We start from the raw sequence: 25,428 nt of genomic DNA on the forward strand, positions 1-25,428 counted from the left end.
TTAATGCTAGGCTTGAAATGCTAGCATTCATGATTAAAATACAGGCAAGTGCCCAGTTTTCTTAGCTGCAGAACGCATGGAACCCTGCTATTGTACTGACTGGAAGTATTGTGCCATTTACTTACCATAGGGCATTGCTTTTGGTCATCCTTTTATAACTGAGTTCTGAGTACCTCTGGCTGTGACACTAGCTTTCCAGGGGTCCAAAAAAAAAATACTTCAGTCATCTGAAGCAGTGGGTAGGTATTACTACTTCTGGGTATGGAGGGTACATGCAAATAGTAGGGACCCAGATAAAGGAGTAACATTTTTACAGCTGGAATTCTTATTTACTCTGAAGTCCCATCTCCCTTCCCTCCTCCTCCTCCTCCCCCCCCCCCCCCGTTAGTCGTTGTTGGGACTTGGATTTCAAAGGTGGCTGGGGCAGTGTCACTAAACCAACAGAAGAGAGAGTTTCTAGATAATGTTTGGATGAATTAATAGCATAGACTAGTGAAACACCCTAAAATTGCATTTCAGTATGGCCTATTCCTGTGCAACTAACTTCCAAAGTATTGACTTGGAAATGAGGCTTTTTGTACCACCTCCTATTCAGAGGCTTGACTATCTGGGTAGAACACTTCATATGAGGAAGTGTGGGTGGGGGGAGGGAGGGATGACTTTGATGCTTTCTGTGACACTAGTAGTCTTCAAAGTATTTTTGAATTATCCATGTTAAACTAGGGATTCTTTTTCAACCAGGGTTCCCCAAGATCCTCTTAAGTGTGCTGTTGGGTGCTATATAGCACTCAGAGGTGTACAAACACCTGTGCATGATTCAAAAGATTAAACCCAGAGACTTCTAATGGGAATCCAGTGGGGGGGGGGAATAAAGATTCTGACCTGTTGAGCAATTAGTGCTGTGTTTTGAAGAATTGTTCTTGATTTATGGGGGGTGGGAATATGTAAGGGGTGCTTTGAGTAATGAGGCTGAGCACAACTGTTAAGTGAATGACCTAGTTGCCGCCTCTGTGGCTGTACCTAAGGCAGTGGCTTTTAACTGGGATGCTGAGAGACCCTTTCAAGGGTACAGCATTGGCTTTGCCCTGCTTTGAGATGATACAACCATGATTCTCAGTTGGGTGATGCTAAATTCAGAGAGGGTTTTTGAAGGGGGTGCCTTTTAAATGTGTGGGGGTTTTTTTGCAGTTTTAAATTTTAAACTGCAGACTGAAAGTATCTTTGTCATAAAGCCAGCTGTTGATGAACTGGTGACTAGAACTTGCCCAACCCCACCTCCCCTATTGAATGACTGATGTGTATAATACAGCATCAGTGGCATGATTTCCACCCTGTGTAGCAAGGAAAAACTTTGACCTACAGATGTAGTAGCTTCTGCAAGGCATAACTGCCCAAACTGTCTTACCCAGGGTTGATGAGGAAAACTATGCCCTAGCTGAAGCAATGTAATTGCATGCTCTGAACTAGAGCAAATTTAACCCCCCTCCCCTAGTGTGGACACTCAAAGGAGTGAAGTGGCCTAGGCTACAGAAAAATTAAGGCCATTTGACTTCCCAATTGTCTGTGGGCAAGGTTACTTTACTCCTCCTTGAGTGTCCATGCCGGGGGGTGGGTTAATTTGCTGGAAGTTAGATGCCTGACTTCCTGGCTCTAACTTTGTCTGTTCTGACTGTCCTTGGGTTGACAGCTTTCAGGAAGCTGGTTAGGTCTTAACTCCTTTTCTCTCCATCCCTTTTTAAAATGGGAATGCTTTTAAGTGTGATCTGCAGCTTCATACCTTGGTTATGACTATTCTTCTAAACTCTAGGGTGATGCCTTGTGAGGAAGGGTCACTGCAGGTACAACTTCTCTAGCTGCACAGATGGACTTGTTCATTGTAGCTCTGTGGGTTCTGAGCCTGTTGGTTGCTTACAGCCACTACAAGAACAGTTCTACCTCTTAGTGCAGGTTGTGGCTTTAGGTGAGATGAGGTATAAAGCCAGTCCTGATGCCCTGTGACGCTGAGTTGGAGAGAAGAGTTAGAATTTACCATGTATGCTAAATATGGTAGGGATAGGCAGCCTTGTGTCACAGCAGGTTGCTGCTCTAGGGCACACCCTTACACCTCCCCAGCAACTGGCAGATGCTAGGAAGCAATTACAGGCAGGCAGTAAGATGTGGGTGCTATAGCTGAAGTGTGCTGCTGCAGTCCAGATCCAGTCTTTGAGATGGGTCCATGCAATGGGTTACAGACCCCCTGAAATAGACTGTATCTTTGCCAAGCTACAGCTGGCCCTGGTAACAATATATTAGTATTTTTTTCCTTCTGCCATGCTGCCTTGTATTAGCTTGCCTTTGGCTCTTTGGGGGGTAAAATGCTTGCATCAAGAGGTCTCTGCCTCAGTCAAGGATCTGAATGTGTGTATTTACTGCACAGTTGTGGGTACTACAGGTCCCAATAGCCTTGGTCTGCAGAGCTTTTGAAAGCTTATATGGGGAAGAGGTATGATGGTCATTGAACTACTTGAGTTCTGTGGCTGAAGGAGAGAGATGGAAGAAACCCATCTGACTTGTGGAAATCAAAGGCCAGTAAATAGGCTTCCCAAATGTGCAGGTAAACAAGGTAGGTCAAACTACTAGCAGGGCCATCCTGGAGGGGGGGCCCGCAGAGCTGGGTGGAGCAGTCGCAGTGACTTCATACTACTGCTGCTGGCCTTGCATCCAGTCGCTTGCTACCCCCCTCCCCTGCCCCTGCCAATGGCAGGGGCAGGACCCCACAAGTTGGCTCTGACTGCTAGCATTGAAAATGTGTAGGTGTGTCCCTTTGCTTAACCTTGGGTCATTAATTTGCTTATGTCATTCAGTAACTTCAGGGAATTTTCTTGCTGAAGAGTATGCAGGAGCTTGTTTAAATAGCTGACAGTCAAGTACTTTTATCTGGCTCAAAAGCTCCAGTCTCGGTCAACAAAGTTACTTGCAACTTACTGGTCCCGAGTAGCTACATGCATCTACAAGTGTCTTCAGGCTCTCTTTCCATCTCACCTGGCTTTCAATATAGCCTTTCCAATAGGTAGGGTATTGGACACAATTGCAGTTCTCAATTAATACAAATATACTCTGTGTATATACACACACTTATTGGATGGATGGAATAAGGTACCTAAAGTAGCTTGCTTAGCTGTCATAAGGATCTTGGAAAACCGACTACATCACAGGCTACCTTGAGGAGGTCTGACAATAGTCCTGCCATGTGGAGAATGAAGTTTCAGGTTGGCATGGTGAACTTGAGTGCTACAGGAGCAACTTCCTTGGTCTAACCTGTGTTTACACACCTGTATGTGAGAATAGAGTAACTGGTTACCTACAACACATGCTGGAATAAGGTACATAACTTTTATGTATTTTTGTCTGTGCATTTTGTTTTTTTCTTTTTGTGTTTTTTTTTGTGTGGTTGTTTTTTGAAAAGTAGAATGAAGAGATCTTTTTCCTCAGAAGTAGTTGAGCAGCAATAGCTAGAGTATTGAGCCTGCTCACTGCTCTGTTCCCTGTGGATCATGTGCAGGCTCTACTTGCATTTACTCCCCTTTTTTTTTTTTTTTTTTTTTTCTTTTTTCATAAATAGCAGGAACTGCTCTTAATGCAATTATTGCATAATATGCATGCCAGTTTTCAGCAGCTGTTCTTTGGAAAAAGGTGTTTTCCATATGAGGAAACTATGGTAAAATAGGAGATCAAACCTGGGCTGCTTAAATGTGAGGATAAGGAATCCATTGTGCCTAATCTGCCCTAGCTATTAGGGCTGTGCAAAGCTTTGGGTGCTGATTCAATTTGGAGGAGATTTGACCTGGTTTGGTGACTGAATATCCAAATTGAATTGGGACCAATTAAAAGGTCTGAATGAAGTCTAAGCTCTACGAATCTATTTCGGAGACCTTCAGTGACTTTTGGGGGGGTGGGCAGTCCCTGCCTGCTGTAGAAGGGAGCTGGACCTGGACTCGGAGCTGGTAAGTAGGGGGTGGGGGATGGGACCATGGGGCAGGACCCCTGCCCACCCCAGCTCCCAGTGCTTAAAAAGCCCCCACTCACTGGTGGCTGCTGGGCAGGGAGGTGATCCCTGCTACCCCCATGCTGTGGGGGTCCCAGCCCCCCCCCTCCCCCCCTCCCATGGCTGCCCCACCCAACCCAGATCCAGCCCTTTTTAAGGAACCAAATCTCTGAATTGGATTTGGCCAAACTGATTTGGGACATTTGATTCAGGTTCAGCAATTCAAATAGCTACTAGCTGGGTTGCACAGGCCTCCTATTTATATAGCTTTCTGGTTTGTGTTTAAGGTCTGCTAGATCAGTTTAGAGGCTTCAATGCTAGACAAAGCTATAATCTCCCATAACTTGTCTGTACACTAAGCTCAGAAGAGGTATTCCAGTTAGGGCTTCTGGCATGGTCATCTTGCTGATCCTTGGCTTTGGCTTCTCCCAGAATCTGGCTTACTAAAAGCTGCTAAACTGGAATGGTCTCTGAACGAGTCTGTTGGTAGGGCTTTTTCCTCTTTTTTTTTTTTGGAGGGGGGGATTGCCAATGGTTGCGTTGTCTGTTGAAAGCAGTTCCTAAGAGTGAGCTGGAGAATAGCTACTTCCTTCTGTTCTCTATACTAGCAACCAGTCTTGAATGGACTATTGCCAAGTGGCAAGGCACTAAATGCCATAAGAGCTTGGGTAACCTAAATGGGACACAACTAAGGAACCTTATAATAGATTGTTAATATTTGGATTGATTGAAAACACCCCAGTTGATGGCTGCATGCAAGTACAGTAGAGTTGATGCCCAAGGAATAGCAAGGGGATTATCAAAAGCCTAGATTTCTGAACACTAAAAATGCATTTGGCAAATAGTGGTGACTTCAGCTTCCAAGGTGGCAGAAGACCGAGTCTGGCCTGTATTTCCTTAGACTCCATGAGTTTGGGCTGTATTTCCTTGGCCATTGAAACTGTTTATTGCTGCCAAGAAACCTTCTTCTGGGACTTGCAGTACAAGCTTGGCAATAGGTTGGAGTTCTAGGTCCTTGCTCTCCAACTCACTGGGCAGATTTAAGCTCAGAAATGTAACTTTGCTCTCACTTGTTTCTTCTCCTGTCATGCCTCCTAACAAACTAGGAATGCAAACTACACAGGCTAACCTTCAACTAGCTAGCAAATGCCTCATCAAGGTAATGGATTAAACTGCTGCTGCAATAACTGACATGCCTAGAAGACTACTTTGAATTGGTCTGTGATCTTGCAGATAAAACTGGTTTCAGAAGGCTGAGCAGCAAACAGTATGGTAGTTTGAGATGCTCTTAGCAGATGGTGGCAGAGAGCTGATGTAGCGGGTGAGGCATGAACAGAGCTTGACAACTGCAGAAATATTGATGATCAGGCCTAATAGTCGAGGCTTTTAGACAAGGTTTGTAACAATAAATACCTGTTGCTTATCTCAAAGTAAACACTGACTCCTGGAATTGAATCTGATTGAACAGCACTTCAGCAGTTATGCAACAGCAGTGAATCATATAGCAAGAGCACATGCCTGAGTAAGCAGGAAGCTCAGCAGCAAAGCAAGTGGATACAGAGGTATGTAGTTATGATGGCCCAAGCTTTGGCCCAGGCTTCTGGGGTGTCTTAATTCTAAGGAGAAACTGTGCTCTTCATTTGAATGCTGCTGGCTTACTCCTGCTAGAGTGCCCTTTGAAAGAAGCTGGCACCACAGAAGGAGTACTGAAGGGTGGCATACCACTTTCTTTTCAGTAGGAATTTACTTGGTATTTGCCCCCCAGCTCTTGTTCTCTGCATCTGTAGATGGAGATTTCAATACTGTAGCCTGTTTTCTGGCAACACTTAGAAGCTGTCATGCTAAGGTTGTCTGATAATATTGTAGATGAAGGGTGGGGGGGAGCAAATTCACTTCCAGAATACATGTTCTCTACTCCTGTTTCCTTGCTCTGAGGGTTGGTGATTCTTATTGAAGTAGAAATGGAATAGCTTGTGCAGTCTCCCAGACTTGCCCACAATGTCTAGTACTCGCTGTCCTCTGCACATGTGGTGAGACTTGAACTACTCCAGCTAGTCTACTCTCCTCACTCTTTTCATAGCTTGCTACAGCAATTAACCAGTCCTTGGCAGTGTAGGCTTTTTTGCTATTGGTAGCACTGATTAGACTGTCACAGAGCAAGTCTGATCTCACATTGGAAATGAAATGTTCCTTGAGTGGTTTTTAAAGCAAAAACTACACTAGATAAAATTGTCTGTCTTGGCTAAGAACATGCTTCTAAATCTCTCCTATTTTCAGGAGCAACAAACCAATCTAAAATGGCATTCCTGGAGTCTTGTCTAAGACCTCATGTCTTTATCTCAAATAATAGCTGGGATTCATAGATGTTAGGGTCGGAAGGGACCTCAGTAGATCATCGAGTCTGACCCCCTGCATAGGCAGGAAAGAGTGCTGGGTCTAGATGACCCCAGCTAGATGCTCATCTAACCTCCTCTTGAAGACCCCCAGGGTAGGGGAGAGCACCACCTCCCTTGGGAGCCTGTTCCAGACCCTGGCCACTCAAACTGTGAAGAAGTTCTTCCTAATGTCCAATCTAAATCTGCTCTGTTAGCTTGTGGCCATTATTTCTTGTAACCCCCGGGGGCGCCTTGGTGAATAAATACTCACCAATTCCCTTCTGTGCCCCCGTGATGAACTTACAGGCAGCCACAAGGTCGCCTCTCAACCTTCTCTTGTGGAGGCTGAAAAGGTCCAGTTTCTCTTCTCTCCTCGTAGGGCTTGGTCTGCAGGCCCTTGACCATACGAGTGGCCCTTCGCTGTACCCTCTCCAGGTTATCCGCATCCTTCTTGAAGTGTGGCGCCCAGAATTGCACGCAGTATTCCAACTGCGGTCTGACCGGCACCCGATAGAGGGGAAGTATCACCTCCTTGGACCTATTCGTTGTGCATCTGCTGATGCACAATAAAGTGCCATTGGCTTTTCTGATGACTTTGTCACACTGCCGGCTCATGTTCATCTTGGAGTCCACTAGGACTCCAAGATCTCTTTCCACCTCTGTGCCACCCAGCAGGTCATTTCCTAGGCTGTAGGTGTGCTGGACATTTTTCCTCCCTAGGTGCAGCACTTTGCATTTCTCCTTGTTGAACTGCATCCTGTTGTTTTCTGCCCACTTGTCCAACCTGTCCAGGTCTGCCTGCAGCTGTTCCCTGCCCTCCGGTGTCCACATCTCCCCATAGCTTTGTGTCATCTGCAAACTTGGACAGAGTACATTTCACTCCCTCGTCCAAGTCACTCTTGGATGGCAGATACGGTCTTGCTAACCTGCCAGTTGAGTTAGATATTCCTTCCTGTAAAGAGCTGAAGAGCTAAACATGAACTGATAACTTCAGACTAGGTGAAGGGTGCAGCATAATGCTTTCTCTCTATTGTACCTATGTACATGTAGCCTCGAGGGAAATTGCAAACTGGATAGTCTGGGTCTGAACTAGAATTGAGGTGTTGCTGAGTGAAAGGCAGGGGGTGAGGGGCAAAATGCATGTAGCAACCCAGTTGGATTGTTTCCATTCCTTCCTTTACTAGTCCCCCATCCTCCCCTTCCCATTCTGAGTCTTAAATGGACTTGCTGCAAGTAGTCATTAGCTGAGACTTGTAGAGATGCTGCTTACTGACTTCTGAGGTGAGCTGGTGGAGAGAGACAAGGGGGGAAATCGCTGAACCTGGTTGCATACAGGTACAGTGACTTCAACTGCAGCAGCTTCTGTGGTAGTGGCTTGTTGCCACTGTCCTGTGTGTGGTCTTGATGTAGCCTTTACAGCTGAGATGAGAATTGGCAGTCTTTTTATCTCTGCTTTGGCTTAAGTTGCTTGGCTCATGGTCTCACAGCTGAGATGCTTGTTCAAAGCACCATTGTCCAGTCCCTTGCAGAAGCCCCTAACAAAGGATCAGAAAAATTAAAATGCTTACTAGAGTGCTGTAACCTTGGAGGTTTTTAAGGCCTGACCAGACAGCCTTGGCTGGGATCTGGTTGAGGCAGCTCATGCTTTGAGCAGGGGTTGGACTAGATGCTTTCCTGAGGCCCCTTCCAACCCTAACTTTTTTTTTTTCCTGTAATTTCTATACAGGAGCTATTGTGCATATAGTGTCTTCCTAAGGTTCTGTATAGCTGCTGATGTCCTGAAACACATGCAAGACTTCATGGCCTAGAATGCAGAATAGGATGCCTGCTTAATATAGGTGTAAATAGCCGCTTGAGGCTATTTTCTGTATAAAATCAGCTGGCTACCTCTGCTTTAGAGCTGTTACCAGAATTAACTTGCATCTTGGCTTATACTTGCTCTCACATATCTCCAGGCAGGTAGATGTTGGACTGCTGTTCCTTGCTCATCTCTAACATTCGGCTGATTTTTAACGCTCACCTTCCTTGCTGCACAGCTCTTGCATTGCTGGTTGTGTCCAGAATTCGGAACACACCAATAAGACTGAGTCACTTTCATGATTGTGACCAGACTGTACTACAGCCCTTTCACTACCAGCTATTGTTAGTTAGCTTTGCCTGCCTTTTTAGAGTTGTTGTTGTTGTTGTTGTTGTTGTTGTTTTTAGTTTTCCCCCCCCCCCCCCCAGCTGTCACATGCACTTGCTTGCCAACTTTGGGGCCTTTCTGCATCCCTTCTTGAGCTTGAAGCCTCCAAGTAAATAGCAAATCACCTGAAGGGGAAGCATGTCAGTCACAGGTCTAACTGCAACTTTTATAAAAGCTAGCTCTGGTGCATGTATGCCAGTTTCATTTAGGCTACTGATGGTGTTCTTCCACAATTGTATGGAGCTCTGGGTAGGCTAGCTGCCGGAGTATTGGCCACTTCTCAAGTGGATATTGGAGCCCATGTTTTGACATGTCTGTCTACAGCAACAAGAACTGTCCAGTCTAAAGTTAGCACAAATACATCTACATGAGCTGCGGCTCTACTTCTGAGTGCAGATGCACCTGGTGAGTATGTGCTCACACAGCCAGTACTAGAAGAGATGAACTGGGCTTTTATTATAGACTTTCTGGCTCTTCTAGGACTAGATTGGGAGGGGGTGAGGAAATAACTGGACTGAAATAATTGGCTCCTAATCTGGTTTCTGGATGACCATCTGCTGGAAAATGCCTCAGTGACCTGGTTATGGATTTTTTTTTTTTTTTTCAAATTGGGTTTTGTTTCTCATCTCTGGGCCCTGCATTCTAGTAAAGGGGAATGGATGATTCAGAACCTATGGAGAACCTGTTCAAGTCTTCATCTCCCAGTGATTCTGGTCTGAGTTTCATAACAACCATGTTGAATTAATGACAAGTATAGGTTGTACTAAGACAGTCCAGGGGAAGCAATTCTCTTGACCAATTTGGGAATCCCCCTTTATTGGAGGTCAGGCCTCAGCTTGGCTATGACCTGTGAATAGCATTCTAGTGTGCAGAATAAGATACAGTTTGGAAAAGCAGGCTGGTGCTTGCTTGTTGATAGAGGCTGCCTTGGTAAATGAATGAAGGTTAAACAAGCAAGAGCTGTTCCTTTGAAGGGGGAAGATTAGAGGAGAAATCCTGAAGGGTGGAAGAGGCTGGCTGTCCCGGGCTGGTACAGATGCAGAGCCTCTATGTATTGCAGATCTGGATGAGGACCAAGGTGGTGCTGGCCAGAAATAACTTTTTTTTTTTTTTCCCTCCAGTGCTCAGCAAAGAGCTGTTTTTAATTCCATTGCTAATAGAATGGTGCCTTTGCCTGAAATGGGAACCTATGCTAGCATTTCTTGTTTTTGTTTTGTGTGTTGTTTTTTACGAATCTTCCTTTTCCTATCTCCTAGTTTCTCTGAAAGAATAGCTTCAAGCTTGAGTGCTGCAAAGTGGTTTTTGTTTTGTTTTCATCAGGGTTGCTGGAGGGGACTTCTCAAACAAGGACTAATAGTGGTCTAGCTTGGACACTGTGCTTGAGTACAGGTCAAACTTTTTTGGGCTTTGTTTTCCCTCCCCACTCCCAGCCTCTGCACATGGCCAAAAAGTGGTGCACTGACCAGATGCAAATGCTGGTGACATGAGGAGTTGCTGAATTCCAAGGGTGCTCTTGGCTTCAGCTGGAACTGCACACTTCCATTGTTCCTAACAAATGGGATAAACTTCCATATGCTTAATGACTTTGGGTACACTAATCCTTTTTATAGCGGAACATTATGGCACTTAAGACAAACAGCATAATAAAGCAATAGCTTACAAAAGCAAGTACACAATTGTTTTTACCAGCGTACTCTTGTACAGATGGGCTCCTGTTAAAGGGTTATGGTTGCTTCTTTTTGAAGTACCATCCTTCATGTAAGGGCTTTCTGCTAATCTACCTGCAGCCTCTGAGTGCAGTGGCACAAAGTACATTCCTTGCTTCTTTCCCCCAAACTAGCACAAACTCAAGTTCTCCTTTTAAGAATAGACTCGAGCTGTTGCTGGAAGAGATTGGGGGGGGGGGGGGGTATATATATATTTTTCCCTCCAACTTATTTTTGTAGACTGCAAGGGCTTTCTGGATTGACACTGTGAACACAACAGTGTAGAGAATGGTGATGGTAGCATTACTTGAGACCTACCAAAACATATAGGTTCTAAAACCAGTGAAAAAATAATGGACATCTTTTTTTTTTTTTTTTAAATCTTGACTGTCTACAGTCAGTGGTTGAAATACTACTTCCAACAGCATAAGAACACAGCTGGGCACCCGGGCTTGCTGCATGGGGTTGGGTAGTAATGATATGGTTGCTTCTGTCTGTCACCATGATTTGCAAAGTGCTTCTTCCTCTTGCCCCGTCTTGCCTCACCCCAGTTATACCACTAGCTTCATGAACCTAGCCTCATCTTCATATGTGCTTCCAAAATCTTGTTTTTTGGATGAATGGCTCTTTGGTCACTCTCATGATATTTCCCATACCTCTTAGATGGTACAGAAGCTACATTACTATATTTGTATCAAGCAGAGACCCTAGCTGGAGTCAGTCCTGCACTAGTCTAGGCCAAATCAATTCCTGCTCCAAAATTTTGTAATCTAGGTATGTCCAAAGTCTTTAGGTGCAGACAATGGCTAGGCCTTATGGACCCTCCTATGGTCGGAAGTGGGGTGATGCGATACAGCAACAAGCTGCAAATCTCTTGGTCTACCTGGTGGCTCCCAGTGGGGAGCAACTGACACTAATTTTTGACCAGCCTATCCCTCTGTGAATTCTCCTAGCCAAGTAAGATCGTAAGCAGGATTCGTGACTTCCTCCCCAAGTTCTTGGGATCTGAAGGCTAAAATACTAGGATGGCGGCAGCAGCAGCTTTGTGCCTGACCTTGTCAAGTGAGGCTCTGAACCAAACTGTCTGCAGGCCATCTCTAGCAGCCTGGGCAGGACTGTCTAACATGCTGTTCACTAATACATCAATGGCCAATATGTACCACTAATCTTGACCTGATGGGTAAGTATTCTTGTGCTGAGGTGATCCACAGAACTGAGCTCTGCCATACAAAGGCGGAGTTGGAAAGTCATGAGATCTGGTAAATGAGTATCTACCTTGGACTTCAGGTAGTGTTCCCTTCTAGAAAGGGAGTCCCTGGTAGGCAGGCTCAGGACCCTAGCACAGGAACTACGCATGGTCTTTTGGGAGCTGTTCTTCTTTCTTGAATAAGTAACGGCTTGATTTACAAAAGCTAAAGTGCTGACGAGGAACTAACTCCATATCCGACACTACTGAACTTGTTGCTAGTTCCATGATGCCAAAATGATAGCGGATCCCCCTAAAGGAAATGGGAGAAGTTGATGACCAGTGCATGGGGCAGGAAGTCAGCCTAAATCTTTGTGGACTTGCAGTTTTGCATCCTTACTGCTTCCAATTACAAACCTTCCCCCACAGTGGATTGAGTAATTTCCTCCTTTCTTGGGATGGGGGTGGGGAGCTGGGTTTTTTGTGTGGCTTTTTTGACATGTTCAGATAAAACTTTCTTCATGCTCCTCTCTTTGTAGCAACAATTCTTAACATCCTTATGCTTTTGGAAACATGGAGTACTGGGCCTGCATGATGCCTATAGAACAGAAAGAACAATTGATCCTTAAATGAATGATGGCAAATACAAACTAGGTCCCTGGTAGCAAATAGAAATATGCTACCTGCACTGGAGCAAAGTTCTCAATGACAAATGTACTGTTTCTGATTGCTGAACCTGGGGCTTTTTTTTTTTTTTTTTTTTAAGATCACTTGTGTCATGAGGTGGTTTGAGCATGACTGCTTGGGATGAATGGTTCTGCTATTATAGGGACTGAAATGAGATGGATTTGGGCAATGATTGAGGGTGACTCTGTAATGCTATTATAAATAACATTTTAGAACCACTGCAAGTGGCAGAGAATTTTTATTTATTGCCTTCCCTGCTAGCTGTGTAGTGTTTTTTTGTTTTTGGTTTTTATAGCACCTGTTTGATATTTTTTTTTTTCTAATGATTGATTGCTGCATAGGAGCCTGGTCCCTTTTGTAGCTTCAAAATAAACTGTCTGGGTCTGAAACAAAGATGACCTTTTCCTTCCTCCTCCCCTCAAGAAGAAAGTGTTTAACATTCCTTTTTTATTCTGCATGCATTTCTAGTCTAGTGTCTCATCTCTGCTTTCTAAAGACTGTCCTGTAAGACTGTGTGCTCTAGTGTTGGGTCCCATGCCAGCCCCCCCCCCCCCCAACACAAGATGTGTACTGCTGACACTGCTTCAGGGACCCGCAACTAGATGGATGGAATGGGGCCTGAGCTTTGGTCTCTGGGTATCTTGTCACCTCAGACTAGCAATCACATTTCCTTTTTTATTTTATTTTTTTTTTTTCCCTTCTATCTCTACTGCCTTAGGCTGTAGAGGTGCCTCTGTGGCTTGTGGTGCTGGATATACCAAGTCACCAGTGGTCCTAATATAGCTAAACATAAGTCCTGTAGCTCTGACCAGAGCCAGGACCCCAGAGGTGTCTGCACATCTAATCTTTCTCTATCTTGAAAGAGGTCGGTACATGAAGCAAAGGCCATTGCAGCTTAAACCCTTCTGTGCTGAGCACTGGGCCTCCCTAGAAACACTGGCAGGGCCTAGACCAAGCTACCTCCCCCTCTCCCAGCAATTCTGGCTAAGGGCTCTAAAATAGATGCAGTTGCATCCCACTAACACTTCTGGTAGACTTAGCATCATGGGAAGGGGAAGACCCTGCCTTGTAAGCTCACCTTTGTCCAAGGTATAATGGATCTCCAAGATGGGAGGGTGCTTGTGCAGGAGGGTATTCTTTCTAAAGCATGTGATCAGAGTCTCTGCTGGGAGATGATCTAATTGCTAACTCTGTCCTCCTCTTCCAGTTGAAAACCTGCTGGCAAGTGCCTCTGAGTCCAGAATCTGCACAGTCCCCCTTACCTTGGCACACGAGTCTTCTGCGCTGCTGCATCGGAACAGACCATGGCAGGTCGAGGTGGAGCTGCTCGACCAAATGGACCAGCTGCTGGAAATAAAATCTGCCAGTTCAAACTTGTTCTCTTGGGGGAGTCTGCAGTGGGGAAATCAAGCCTTGTTCTGCGCTTTGTGAAGGGACAGTTCCACGAATACCAGGAAAGCACAATTGGAGGTGAGTGTGCTGGTCTCAGCTGCAAAAACATAGCCCATGATCTAGAAACCTAGAAGGCATCTTGGAAGCAGCTGGCCAGTGGCTGAGAAGGAGCTTGACCAGAACCTAGAGCTCCCTGGTCCTACTAGTGCCCCTAACCTTGGACAAGCACTCCTGTGCTGACCCTTCCTATCTGTAAAAGGGTGCAAGACTTGGCAGGTACTGACTGAGGAGGGCTTTTAATAGATGATCAAAGCATTCTTCAAACGTGGGATAAGTGTCCCAAGTTCAAGGTGTCGGTAATCTCAAGTGTCAACTGTGGAGTATCCAGGCTCTGAAACCCATAACTGCCGAAGTCCATCTAGATAAACAATATGCATAAAACTTGTTTGGGAACTTAGTCCTGATTAATAAGGTCCTTGTCATGCTTCCACTTCATTTAATGCTTCTATGGCAACTTCAGCCTTTACCTGCAAAAACCAGTTAGGATAATGACTACATCTTGGTCTTGACACAGTTCATCAGCTAAAGATGGGCCACTTCTCCCTGTGACCAGCTAGTGCCTTGTATCCCTAACAAGAGTTTCTTGGCTTCCCATCTAGGAACCTCTTACCCTGCACCCTCATGGAGGGAATCTCAAATGGGACTTGTAGAGCTGCTGCTGTGCTTGGAGAATAAATAGCCCTGTATGGCTTCCTCTGTGTCCTCTCTTATTTGCCCTTGTACAGCTGTGTGGCACACTGGCTGCAGCTCTCTGCTCCAGCACCTCATTTTGGAGGGTTGGCATGCATGTAGGCCAAAGTTCTTGGGGGAGAGAAGCCAGCTGCTTTCCTCTTCCTGTTGGAAACCTGCCAGCAAGTACATCCAACTTCAGAACTGGCATAGTCCCCCTTGCCTCTGCACTGTAATAGGCAGCTGAAGCAAGTCTGGCATAGCCCTCTCCTTCCTTCCTACTGGGTCAGGCTGTTCCACAACTGTGGCTACCTCCTGTTTTGTCCTTTAAAAAGGCTCAAGTAAAATTGAGAGATGGGGAAGCTCCCTTAAGTGCTGTCAATTCTTTACCTGCCCCCTTGCCCTCCCAAGCAGCAGTAAAACGGGTTTCTTTTTGGGCATAAGTGGAGCATCTGGCTTGTTGCCAACTTGCCACAGTTGGCAGATTCTCTTGTCACTTCGGTCTCCTGAACCCTGGTGTACCTTTTCAGTGTTCTCATTTGAGCTGAAGAAACCTGCTTTCTTCTAGTTGAGCAGAAACAGCATGCTGCCCTAGAAACGGTCCCTCTGCTACTTGAAGCAGGTAAACAGCCCGGTACTGAGAATATTGTTAGGCTTCACTTTAGCCTGGCATAGCCTACTTTGCAAATTGTACAACACTCAAGGCTGGCACTGATGTTAACTTCCATGACATCCTTATATAGGAGGGTGTTCTGCAGCTTACTTAATGCCAGACTTGGCTGGCTGGCTTGGAAATCCTGCAGCTGTGTATTGAGTCTGAATGACCTGAAAGCAAAGTGGTCTCTTTCCATCTGCAAAGGCAAATTGGTGGCAGAATATCTCAAAGGGCTGCTGAAAATGGAGCTCCCAGGGGAACTGGAATGAATGTTAATAAGGCTGGAGAGCTTGCTCTGTAACTGTAGCAGTGATGCTGTTTGTCTGAAGGCTGCCTCATTGAAGGCTGGATAAATGGGCCACTGACAAAGACAGGCTTTTCTCTTGCAGCAACTACAAGGCTGAAACCTGGGAGGTAGAAGACATGCTGATGCTTGATATAGAACATATTAATGGCTCTTTTTGAAGATTCTAAAGTCCTCCTCTTTGGAAAGAGTTAAAACAATCTATCTAGACAAGATAAATAAGTAGTAGATGTATGCAAAACCCCTTGGCAGGTGCCTTCACTTGGCTGTGTACATGTATAAGTATTAGCAAAACAACTTGTTCTACATATACCATTTTTCAAAGACTTTTTAATCCATTTTTGGCCTCAAACAGATGGATAACTTTTTTTTTTTTTAAAGCCTTCCATTTACCACTGAGCTAGTATCACAATAACAAAATCCATCAAGAATGACCTGCCTAGAACTTGCTGCAGTAGAATCATCTTCTTGATGCAGGGAATTTTGTATTTCTGTAACCAGCAGGTCTAGAGCAGTAGCATGTCTAAAGTCCAGTTCCTTCCCCTAGCTGTAACTAGGGCACACTAATACATGGTACTCTTAACTTGCAGGATTCACTGTATCAAAACTTCAAGTTGCATGATGTAGGGGTTTGGGTTGTAGCCGTCTTGGTCTAAGGACATAGGCAGACAAGGTTCCTTGGGTGAATTTCTTATTAGACCAACCCAAATGGTTGGAAAATAGTTATTAAGCAAGCTTTCGGGTTCAAAAACCCTTCGTCAGCCTAAGGAAGCTTCAGCAGTTGGTGTGTGCTCTTCCATCCATTTGGGTTGGTCTAATAAAAGATATCAAATTCACCCAAGGAACCTTGTCATAATGTAGGGGAACACTTCTGTGCAGGTCTCTTTGACCTATCACTAGCTGCAGCAAGGAAACAACTTCTGAAGACTAAGCTTGTCCCTCATGTTTGCTAGGGCAGAATTCCTAGCTAATCAGGAGAGGCTTTAACATGGTACCAGGATGCTTTCCAAATTCAAAAAAGGGAAGTTGGCAGGTTTTTCATGCTGTAATGTACTGCCAGTGACTTGGGTCAAAAGCACAGGACTAGATTGAAATGCATGAGTCATGCAAGCTGGACTAATATGGGAGTCTTAAATGTAAAAATTCCCAGTAAACTTCCGATGATTCCTTGAATCGGCTAGTGCTCTGCTCTGAAAGCTACTTTCAAACATCTGACACTCACTTCCCTCTACTCTCTTGTTGTGCCACAGCCCAGCTTTCTCCACTTAAGCGCTGATCTGACACCTTCCACAAGCACTGTAGGAGTGAAACCCTCCACCTCAGAACTGGTGCTCCTCAGGCAGTCGCACTGCAGTTGGTTCCTCCCTGTCATTCTGTCAATGTGCTTCACTCTAGCTTGAACTCTTGCAGAATTCCCCTTCCTTGTCTAGTCCACTCTGTCCTGGGCCATGCAGCAAAAGTGAGCTAGGAGGTGCCCATTTAGCATCTTGAAGTGATTTTTGCAGATGGCAGTGACCATCTAATGACTTCTCATGGGTTCAGATCAGTCAGAGGCTTCTTAATTCATTACCTGTCCCCTGAGCCATCTAGTCATGTAGCCTGGGGTAGCCTTTTAATTTTTAAAAGCATAGCAAGCAAACATTAAATTCATGCTGCCTGGAAGAAACTGCTTTGAAAGTGTGCATTGCCCTGAGAGCTTTTTCTGCGGCTCCTATACAGGGGATGAAAGTCCATTGTGAACTCCTCCTCCTCTATTTTTCCCCCCCCCCCCCCCCCATGCTTTGCTGTTTTTTTTTTAACTTGACTAATGGTGCTTAGATCTGCTTGCAGCACTCCTGTATCTTACTTCCTACTGTTGAGGGCTTGGCCGGCTGCTTGTAGCACAGCAAACTGCAAGGCAACACTATAGCAGCTGAAACACCTGGCTCTCTGAAAAGAGCTCAGTTCTGTTGAGTTGGGCAGAAATTCCTAGATTGCTTTCTACTTAGTTATTCTGATGGTGCTAAGGGCACTAAAACAAATCTAGTAACATGCCTCAAACTAGAAAGGAAAATGGATTTGGGACTCCTAGTTCTGTTCTTGGTCCTCTCCTCACTTCTGACATGGGCAAAGTCTTGTCCTGCCTGTGAGGGGTTGTTGGAGCTTGATGGGTGCTAAGAACAGACTTCTAACAGATCAGACCTGGGAACTTCTAAGAGAATGTCTGTAGACGGTAGTGCTGAAAGATGCTTGCTGAGAATGTGCTTGCCATCTGCTGGAAGATCGTGTCTGTTTGCCTACAGGCTTTTCAACTTGCTGACCGGTCAGCCAGAGATTCAAGGGGCACAGGCAGGGCATGCTGCAGTATGTGGTCTTAAATGCCTGGCTGCTTCTTAAAACAGGAAAACAACTGGTTACTACACCTGGTGAGCTGCCCTGCTGTCACTAGTGGCTTCTTTGCATTTGCTTTGAAGGGGCTTCTTTCTAAAACTAACCACAGGAAGAAGCATTGCAGCTGGCCAAGCCATACATGGTACAGAAGAGGGTGCATCTATCCCAGTAAGCTGGGGGACGGGGAAATGAACTAAAATAAAGGAAAGATTCCTGTGTTGATGTTCACATCTCCATGGCAACACTGCAGTTTAGAGGGTGACTGCTGTTTGAGCAGGACATGCCTCTAGTATCTCTTTCCAAGCCATCTCATTGTCTATTTGCAGTCCACTTTGCATGTCTCCGGTGCCTTCATGGTGGGCTGTAACCTTGCCTACAACTAGTAATATGCCAGCTCGGTACGATAATGTAGACCTACTTGCATTTGCACCAACCATCACAGCAGAGGGAGAATCCTGCTCTGAGGCTGTTGGCTAGAGAGTCCCTGTACTTGGAGCCAGGAATAAAACAGAAGCCCTTGCCTGTTTCAGCTGCCTTCCTGACGCAGACGGTCTGTTTGGATGACACAACTGTAAAGTTTGAGATATGGGACACGGCAGGACAAGAAAGATATCACAGTTTGGCACCAATGTATTACAGAGGCGCACAAGCAGCCATCGTTGTCTATGACATCACTAACACAGTGAGTACTGTCCCTGGGCTGATCTGGGTCCTAGCTTTGGACATGAGAAGCAAAGGGTAGGTAGTGCACTAAGTGGTCTCCCAGCATTCATAGAAAGAAGGTGCTGTCTTGGCTGTGCCTCTCTATAAATTGGCTTGCCCAGAGGATGGGCAGTATGTGGGGCCAGGAGCCCTGGGATCAAATGTCCATTTAAGTGGATGGAGACATGGGTTGAAGCTTGGTATGCAAGTCACTTGAGGGCCTGGCTTAATATGCTTGGTAGATGGGTGCTCCTCCCTTGCTGTCAAGATGGGTATGCTTAAAGATGTGTGGGAGGGAGAGTATAGCACTGCAGGGGGGAAGACTCCTCTTTGACCACAATCCATCTGTTTCAGGACACATTTGTACGAGCCAAGAACTGGGTGAAAGAATTGCAGAGGCAGGCCAGCCCCAATATTGTAATTGCATTAGCAGGTAACAAGGCGGACCTTGCCAGCAAGAGAGCTGTTGACTTCCAAGTAAGTGGGTTGTTTGTGGGTTTTTTTGTTTAAATCCACAGCAGCTGCTTTCCCTGGCTCACCCCACATGCTAATGCCCTGTATTTGGTCTAGATTTCTTTTTTTCCCTCCACTATCAAACTCTCAGATTTTTCAGGCTGAGTTGGGTTAAGCTTCTGTACCTGAACCTACCAAGCCCACTAAAAAGCAGAACCAGAGTAGCTTTGCTCTATGGTGCTGCACTTGAATTAACTAGATGTCCTTCTTTTGGCAAGAGGTGACCCACAGCACTTGAGCAGCAGCCTCTTTTAAATGTGTTGGATGCCTGAAGAATCATTCCCAGGCTGCTGTCTAAACAGTTTCCCTACCTGAAGTGGACTTGTTCTTTTGTGGGCTCTCATCCTGAGCCAGGCTTTGCCCTTGCATTGAAGGCTACCTGCCCAAGCACAAATACTCTGCAGTTCCAGGCAAGGATCTCCTAAGATACTAAAACATGACTTCCTTGGTGTACCTTGTACCTCTGCTTGGTGTCTCCATAAGCCTTCATGGCTCTTCAATGGGGTATTGGATAGAAAACTGGCTGGATCACTTTCTTGGAGTGTAGTAGCCAATAGCTTGTCTAGCTGGAAAAGTCTCAAGTGGAGTGTCTCAAGGGTCAATTCTGGGGCCAGTTTTGTTCAATATCTTCATTGATTTATTTGGAAGATGGGATGGAGTGTACCTTCAGCAAGTTTACCGATGATACTGAGCTTGGAGTAGTAGATATGCTGGAGGGCAGGGCTAGGATTTGGAGAGACCTCAACAAATTGGAGGATTGGACCAAAAGACTCCTCAAGTCAATAATGACAAGAGCTTGTTCTAAGTACAGGACTTTGCAATCCCATGCACAGAGATGACCCATGCAGGGCCTGGGGCAAATTAGCCTGTGCAGGACCCTACCCCCAGACACAAGCCAGCAGGGGGGTGCCAAGCAGTTGGATGTGAAACTGGTGGCAGTGTGGAGTCACTGCTCTGCATGGGGCTCAGGGTGGTTGCCCTGACTTGCAGTGTGTGTCGTCCTGTGTCCCCCCACCCTGCCCATGCACCAGTACAGGCTAGGGACTGACTGGCTAAGCAGCAGCTCTACAGAAAAGGGCCTGTGGGTTACAGTGGGCAGTAAGCTGAATGAGCCAATAGCGTGCCCTTGTTGCCAAGAAGGCTAACGGCATAATGGGCTGCTTTAGTGTTGCCACAGATGAAGAAGAAATGATGTGGCCTCCAGTGCTGAAGGGAAGGGCATCATTTGGAGTGCTGTGTCCAGTTTTGGGCCCCCTACTACAGAAAGGATGTAGACAAATTGGAGAGAGCCCAGCAGAGGGCAATGGAAATGGTTAGAGGGCTGGCACACATGACTCCTGAGAAGCAGCTGAGGGAACTAGGCATATTTAGTCTGCGAAAGAAGCCTGAGGGGGGGATTTAATAGCAACCTTCAACTACCTGGGTGGGGGCAGGGAGAAGAGTTTCCAAAGAGGATGGAGCTAAACTGTTTTTACTGCTCCTTGTTAGATCATCTGCTACCACTAGTCTCAAGCTGTAGTAAGGGAAATTCAGATTGGATATTGGGAAGAACTTTCTCACTGGGAGGCTACCCAGAGAGGCTGTGGAATCTCCAGGTTTGGAGGTTTTTGAAGACCCAGCTAGACAGACCCTTGGCAGGGATGATCCTGCTTTGGGTGTTTAGTCCAGCCTCCTGTTCTTCTGAGGTCCTTTCCAACCCCTGCTTTCCAAAGTTGTTGGAGTTTTTTTTGTTTTAATGGCTGGGCATCTTGCACAAACCTGCCAAAGCAGGGCAAATTCTTAGCATAGCTGCCAGTATTTTGACACTTCACACCCCACCTTCATACTGTCAGCAGACCTCTCAACTCTGCTTGGTTACTGCAGGTTAAGGGGGAAAAAATGGTCCTGGATGCAAGGGTGGGCGGGCTGGCTGCATCCCTGGCTTGCCTTGTAGCTGACTTCCCCTGCAAGGAAACTTCTGGGGGCTTGCCCAAGCTCTTGGCTGATAATGCTAGGTGGGCAGAACACTAAACTTATTTACTTACAGGATGCCCAGACGTACGCAGATGACAATAGCTTGCTGTTCATGGAGACATCAGCAAAGACTGCAATGAATGTGAACGAAATATTCATGGCAATAGGTAACTGCTGATTTTTTTTTTTTTTTATTTTATTTTTTTTTTTAAGGTGGGGTTGGAGTGCACCAATGTCCTGAATGTCAATGGAATCCATTAGAGATGATGATGATAATGCCCAGCTAAAGCTCAGGGCAGCTGCTTTCCTAAGCCTTGTGACTCCTCATAGCCTGAGTTGCACCTGTCACTCAATGTTGTTTGAAGCATGCTTCTGGGGACTTCTAACCCAGTGTAGCAGTCCCTGCTGGAAGACAGCTATGTACCTAAAGGTGAACTTGATTGGCCATGAGGATATTCTACCAGGGCTTTTTTGCATGCCTGTCTGGGAAGGACAGTAGCTTACTGGCTCCAGACTCAGCTGGAGTGACCCAAAGGCTGAACTACTTGAAAGCAGAAGCTTGACATTGGAGTAGGAAATTAGAGGTTACTAGTTCCATGGGGTATCTGGCTCTTCCACGGTGGCAACAGCACCAAACTAACTTGCTTTTCTTTCTCTAGCCAAGAAACTGCCAAAAAATGAACCCCAGAATGCTCCTGGTGCCCCTGGCAGGAATCGGGGTGTTGACCTTCAAGAGAACAGCCAGCCTAGTAAGAGCCAGTGTTGCAGCAATTGAGCAGCTCTTCCACCTGAGCAAAGCCCTGTCAAATGACCTGACTGGAATCCACTCTAACCAATCGCACTTACGGTAGAGCAGCTGCTGATTGTGGCTGCTGTGATTTTTCTCCATACCCTTCTGATCCTAAGCTGGAGGGAGCTATTCCACCTGCACCTTTCTGTATCAATACTAATTCAATTCTAAGTCTTAAGTCACTTTTTTTAATATATGAACTTCTGCTCTTCCCTCTTCCTGGTGGTGGATACATGACCTGGTATCTGCCTGGCCTGTTCTTCCCTCCCTTACTTCTGTTGGGTGGGGGCTAGCAGCATGCCAGGTTCCACAGCCTCCTAGTTCACTCTCTGAAACAAAGGGATAATAGACATAATCTTGTTTTAAAAATTATCCACATATAAAAGCTAAGGCTAGTCCAGTACAACACCTGTAAGAACCACTAAACAAAACTGTAGCATTATAGTGATGTTTAAAAAAAAAAAAAAAAAAAAAAAAAAATGAAAACAAAAAAAAACAAACCTGTGGCTCTTGGGCCATATGTATTGACCAAATCACAATTATGAGTATTTTGGGGTGGGATGGGGGGCAGAGGGGAGCAAGACCTGGTTTCTTCTGTATTTTGTATTGTATGTTTCTTCAACATGTAACCAATCAGTACCTTGTCAATATAGTACATACCAACTAGCCTTCTGTTATCTTTATTTTTGTGTTGGACTTTAGCATGCCAACTCTTTTCTATCTCCTTTAGTTCTGTTGTAATGCACTAATCCTGTTGCAATTTTTTTTTGGGGGGGGGGGGGGACCAAATCTTGTATAGAACAAATTTTGTCTTTTTTGACAGTGATGTGATGCCACTAATGTTAATAACCTTCCTCTAATGCAAAATTGATCTGGCTTACTGATGTACAGAGGTGGGGGGAGGGATGGGGGAAAATTTTGGATAATCTTTTTTTCTTTTTGTCTGTGGAAACCATATGTATTACAAAAACTTGTGATTCCACAAAATAGGGCAGGAGGTATTAAAATGGCTTCTGTTGCCAGAATCTAACTGATGTTGGCTGCTGCCTAGTGCCTGATGCAATGTCTTATACATATTGGTATTTAAAAATGAACTGTCAACTTAGTCTTCATCACAAACTTCAGTTTTGTGTGTGATTAAAAAATTTTTATAAACCTATTCTGATTTAGCAGTGTATGTGTGTGTAATGTCTGCTTCTAGTCTAGAATACTTGGGGAAAACTGGGGCTGGGAGGGACTTCAGGTCATCTAGTCCAATACCCTGGCTGAGGCAGTATCATCCCTAAAAAATACACTATCCCAGTTAAGTGTCTAAATCTGCTTTTGAACTTCTAGGGCTGGAGATTCCACAGCTTCTCTAGATAGCCTGTTCTAATGTGGACCACCCTCAGTCAGGAAACTTCTTTTTCCTCCGTCCCATCTCAGTCTTCAACCTAAACATCTCTGCAGCTTGAGGCCATTTGCTCCTAGTCTTGTCCCCTGTGGCCATTGTTTGAGTTTTTCCCCCGCTCTAATCACAGTTTGAGTATTTGGAGAAGAGACTACTAAGGTGGAATTTGCTAACAGCCTTCAAACTGAACAACTAAGTCTTTCCTCCAATAGTGGCCTGGGAAGCAAGACTTGCCACTTCTGTAGCTCTGTGCTAGACTTTCAAATCTGCCCATCTTTCTGGGGGGGCAAAACTAAATGCATTGCTCCAGGTGAGGCCTCACCAGTGCTGAGCAGATTGGATTATTCACTTCCTCAATTTGCAATTACTTAACAAGAGTATCGCTTGCATACTCTGTTGTATGTGGGTTGTTGCAGCAAAAGCACACTGGCTCACTCAAGTTATGGGCTCCTGCAAACCCCAGGTCCTCTTCTGCAGTACTGCAATGTAACCCCTCACTTGCTAGCCTGTACTCCATGCATTCACAACTGTTTCCATTACAAGTGCAGGACTCTGCACTTGTCCCTGTTGAGTCTCACCTGGTAAATTTTTGAGGCGCTTTTCTCCAGACAGTTTAGTTCATTCTGGATCCTAGCCCTGCAGCTAACATTTTGGTATCGTCAAACTTGCTAAGCATTCCCTCAATCTCATCATTCAAATTATTAATGGAAAAAGTCAAATAATGCAGGGCCCAGGATGCTATTAACTAAAGTAATAAAACTGCCTCTTATCTAGATGCTCTGCACCCAGTGCTCTGACCCAGCTGCTCTAGAAGGGGGATGATGGTAGAAAGTCTTCTCTAGTGACCGGTATCTTGGTAAGAGACCCTATACAACCTATAATAGGGATGTTTAACTCATGGCCTGTGACTTCATCCAACTCCTGATCTGGGTGTTGCTCCCCTCACTGTTCCAGCTGCTGCTGCTTCCACATCTGCTGGCCTCTTGGTTCCCCCTCCCTCCAGCAGATGAGGTGGTGCAAGGCCTGTGGGGTTGAAAAGCCAGTGTTTTGGGGGGGGGAGCAGGGGGAAGCTGGCATAGCAGGGAGGGCACTACTACATGGCATGATGGAGTATACAAGTAGTAGTGCAGGGCATGGGAGTGGCAGCATGCTGGGGAGAGGGGGAGTGTTTGTTGCACAGTGCTACATGTCCCATTCCAGGGGACAGGCTATGTGGCAAGGAGCTTGCAAATCCCAGCCACTCAACTGGAAGTTCCTCTTTTCTATATCACCAATGCAACCCCAAACTCTTCTAGAGCATGATACCAGATGCCCAAAACAATGCTCATGTTTAGATATAACTAGTGTATAATTTTTTTTTAAAAGCGGCGGGGGGGGGGAAGCTAGTCTTGCCTGGCTACAACTTGCAGGTTGGTATAGAAGTGTGGTCTGGTCTGTAGATGCTACACAGCCCTTCTGGACTTGCATGGTGGCTTTGAAGGATTGCCCAAATAGCCTATTCCTAGAGCTGACAGAGCTGCTGCTGCTGCTGCACAAGCAAAGCACAGTGGATCATCTCTGTCAAGATCCTGCTGAAAAAGAGAACATAGCCATGCAGGAAACTTTAGCTTACTTGTTATCGGTGTTGTCCTGCCCAATCTGACATTCAAGACGGAATCCGAGGATGAGGAAGTAGAAGGATTGTGGGTTAGGCTACGTGGGGGGCAAGGAGAAAGGGATTTAGTGGTAGGGGTCTGCTACAGACCCCCACATCAAGGGGAAGAAAGAGATTCGGGACTCTTGAGGCAACTCTCGGAGACCATAAAAGCTAGAGGCGGTAGTCATGGGGGACCTAAACTACCCGGACATCTGCTGGGAGACGCAGGCGGCAAAGTCCCACTGCTCACGCAGGTTTCTACCCTGTGTACAGGACCTCCACCTGACACAGGAAGTACACGGTCCCACTAGGGGGAATGCCATACTGGATCTGGTATTGGCAACGGGAGATGACATGGTAGTGGACCTCCAGATTGGTAACCATCTGGGGGACAGTGGTCACCTAATAATAGAATTCAACATAAGACATCGAGTGGGTAAGGTAACTAGTAGGGTGAAAGTGCTAGACTTTAGGAAAGGTGATTTCAACGAACTCAGGCGATTAGTCAAGGATGCACTGCAGAGTAGGAGTTTTGAAGGGATGGGAGCCCAAGAAGGGTGGCTGTGCCTTAAGGAAACGATCCTTCGGGCACAAAGCAAGACAATCCCCGAGCGAGGCAAAAGAGGGAAAGGGGCCAGGAGGCTTCCCTGGCTGACCACAGAAATCCAGGGCAGCCTAAGGGCCAAAAGGGGAGCACATAAAAAGTGGAAACAGGGTGAGATCACCAAAGATGAATATACCTCCTCTGCTCGTGCTTGTAGGGAGGCAGTTAGACAGGCCAAAGCTACCATGGAGCTGAGGATGGCAACCCAAGTAAAAGACAACAAGAAA

At 45.8% G+C, this 25,428-nt stretch overlaps 1 protein-coding gene across 1 annotated transcript in view; it reads left to right on the forward strand.

Annotated features, from left to right (window-relative positions):
* Positions 1-22,730, forward strand: part of RAB5C (RAB5C, member RAS oncogene family) — a 28,859-nt gene extending 6,129 nt beyond the window's left edge. The window contains exons 2-6 of the mRNA XM_006264557.4: positions 13,371-13,633; positions 18,144-18,295; positions 18,670-18,792; positions 20,855-20,948; positions 21,441-22,730. Of these exons, the coding sequence (XP_006264619.1) occupies positions 13,468-13,633; positions 18,144-18,295; positions 18,670-18,792; positions 20,855-20,948; positions 21,441-21,556 (651 nt within the window). The 5' untranslated portion in view covers positions 13,371-13,467 and the 3' untranslated portion in view covers positions 21,557-22,730. The remainder of the gene's footprint in view (positions 1-13,370; positions 13,634-18,143; positions 18,296-18,669; positions 18,793-20,854; positions 20,949-21,440) is intronic.
* Positions 22,731-25,428: the final 2,698 nt, after the last annotated feature.

Source organism: Alligator mississippiensis, chromosome 4 (genome assembly GCF_030867095.1).
Source record: "Alligator mississippiensis isolate rAllMis1 chromosome 4, rAllMis1, whole genome shotgun sequence".
Classification (NCBI taxonomy): Eukaryota; Metazoa; Chordata; order Crocodylia; family Alligatoridae; genus Alligator; species Alligator mississippiensis.